The sequence below is a fragment of the Babylonia areolata genome, chromosome 23, assembly GCF_041734735.1.
Source record: "Babylonia areolata isolate BAREFJ2019XMU chromosome 23, ASM4173473v1, whole genome shotgun sequence".
NCBI lineage: Eukaryota > Metazoa > Mollusca > Gastropoda > Neogastropoda > Buccinidae > Babylonia > Babylonia areolata.
Genome location: NC_134898.1, coordinates 15,470,572 through 15,473,071, shown reverse-complemented (window position 1 = coordinate 15,473,071; position 2,500 = coordinate 15,470,572). Strand labels below are relative to the sequence as shown.

General features: G+C 47.1%; 1 protein-coding gene across 1 annotated transcript in view; it reads right to left on the bottom strand.

Annotated features, from left to right (window-relative positions):
* Window positions 1–550: 550 nt before the first annotated feature.
* The window catches only part of LOC143297965 (uncharacterized), a 10,068-nt gene continuing 8,118 nt past the window's right edge, over window positions 551–2,500 (bottom strand). Inside the window, exon 3 of the mRNA XM_076610591.1 lies at window positions 551–2,500. This exon is cut by the window's right edge and continues 998 nt beyond it. Coding sequence (XP_076466706.1) covers window positions 1,171–2,500 — 1,330 coding nt within the window. The 3' untranslated portion in view covers window positions 551–1,170.

The following is a 2,500-nucleotide window of genomic DNA, read 5'->3' as shown; positions in this document are numbered from 1 at the left end:
ATGTCTATGTCACAGGCTTTGAGGTTTGTCTTCAAGGTGTCCTTGAAGTGATTGCAGGGTCTTCCAAGTTCACGTGGCCTTCCTTCAGCTGGCCATACAAAAGCATCTTCGGGATCCTGCTGTCTGCCATGCGGACAACGTGTCCTGTCCAGCGTAGCTGGCACTGGATCAGCAGGCTTTCGATGCTGTGCAGGATGCTCCTCTCTAGGACCTGAAGGTTGGAGACCCTGTCTTGCCACTTTATGCCGAGGATTGATTGCCGTGCATTCCCTCTCCCACTCTCTCGCCTACCGACGCTCACAGTCCCACAGGTGCAGATACTGCCACGTGTAGGACGGCCACACACTGTGACACCTCATTAAAAGCGAAAGTCGACTGCATGCCCCACTATATATAATTGCTTTTTTTTCCATTCTTATTTTTCTTGCATGACAAGATAAATGTTGGGTTATGCTTGTAAATGTGTTGGTGAATTCATTCTACACAGACCTTTACACGAAAATAAACCAAGTCTTTATTATTTATCAATCTTTTAATGAGAAAACAAAATGTGTCAAATGAAATAAACAAGGTGGCAAAATCGATAGGAAATAACAGGTCTGCATACCAGTATTATGCAAACGAGATCAGCGAACTGTTTATCAATTAATTTACGTCTTCAATGTAAACGCGACATTATACTGTTACCATATGTGTCTATACAATGCTCCAAGTTAAACATACACGTTTAAATATGAAATTTAAGGAACCTAGAAGAGACTCAATGAGACAACCGAATAAGTTAATACAACCATTGTTACTCTTCATTTTCACTTCAAGCAAGGTATCTGAATGCAGAATTCTAAAGAAAGAAAGAAAAACAAAAACAATCAAACAAACAAAAAACAAGAACTGATAACAGCAACAAACCAAATAAAGAAAATGACAACAAAAAAAGACCGAACGGATGAACAAGAGCTTTCGTCGAAAAAGATTGCGACAAGGCAAAACACCCTCACAATCGTTAGGGTCGATGCAAATACGTATGTAAGCAAAGTTCTCCCGTTGACGCAGAGCTCGAGACCCTCTGATAGTGGTGTGAGCGAGTTATGCATGGGGGCGGGGGCGGGAGGGGGGGGGGGGGGGGGTGCTGGAAAACAAGCCATTGTCAACGTCCAGTTTACAAGCCTGCTAAATATGTTTCAGCATTTTGTATCGTAAATTTCGTTTCTTCTCCCAACGAATTTCTAGCTCGTCGGCAAGGAGTGTGGGGATGACATCGAGGTTTAGGGCAAGGTCTTCCTTGGTAGGTCGTTCTCTAGACCAAGGCTGGTCTTGGGACTCGATGGGGCGGTCTTTGGACTCAATAGGGCGGTCTTTGGACTTGACGGAGCGGTCGCTAGACCCAGGCTGGTTTTTTGACTCAATGGGGCGGTCTTTGGACTCAACGGAGCGGTCGGTAGACCCAGGCTGCTCGCTAGACTCAATTGGACGGTCTTTGGACTTTGCTGGGTGGTCCTCGGACTTAGCGGGGCGATCCTCGGACTCAGCGGGGCGGTCGTTAGACCCAGGTTGGTCGCTAAACCCATTAGAACAGTCCTCGGACTCAGTTGGGCGGTCCTTGGATTCAGCAGGGCGGCGAGATTCAGTGGGTATGCCACTGACCTCAGATGGGAGTACCTTACAGTACAACTTATTTACCGCATGGCAGAGCGTCATTATTTTATCAGGAAGGATGTCGGCCTCAGCGTACAGTTTGTCGACCCTCTTGGATAGTTCTTTGATCTCAGCAGGAAGTTTGGAACCCTGAACAGGCAGCTTGTCGACTTCAGCAGAGAGTTTGTAGACTGTAGTGAAAAGCTTGTGTGCATCATCGCGGAAATCATCGGACACCTCAGACTGGCCTTTGGCCTTGACACAGGGTTCTTCCGTCTCTGAGAATTGGCCGATCTTAGTGGAGAGTTTGTCGAATTCATGCGAGAAATTGAGACTCTCCCGCTGTAGTTCGTCAATCGTATCATAGAGGCCATAGGCCACAGAGGGCTGGTTTTTGGCCTGAACATGGAGTTCCTTCGATTCAGTGGATGGTTGGTCGGCCTCAGGGGATAGTGTGTTGGCCTCGACAGGAGGGTCAGTTTTGTCGACCTGAGTGGCGAGTTTACTGACCTCAGCATTTAATTTGCCAGCATCAGTGGTGAGATCTTTCGTCTCAGCAGGGTGGTCGTTGGCATCGACAGATAATTTGTCGACTGCAGTGGAATGTTTGTTGACATCAGCAGAGAGTTTTTTAAAGCCAGCTGAATATTTGCGGTCCTCATGTGCAGGAAAGTTGATTTTAATGGCCTCGCCGCTGACCTGAGAAAAACATTTATCAACCTCAGCAGAGATTCTATCTACTTCAGAAGACACTGCGTCGACTTCTTCGGAGAGTTTGTTGATCTCATCGGATAGGTCAGCCTGATCAGGGGAGCTGCCGGCCTCATTGGGTAGGAGACTGGTCTCTTTAGAGAGTTCGTGGACT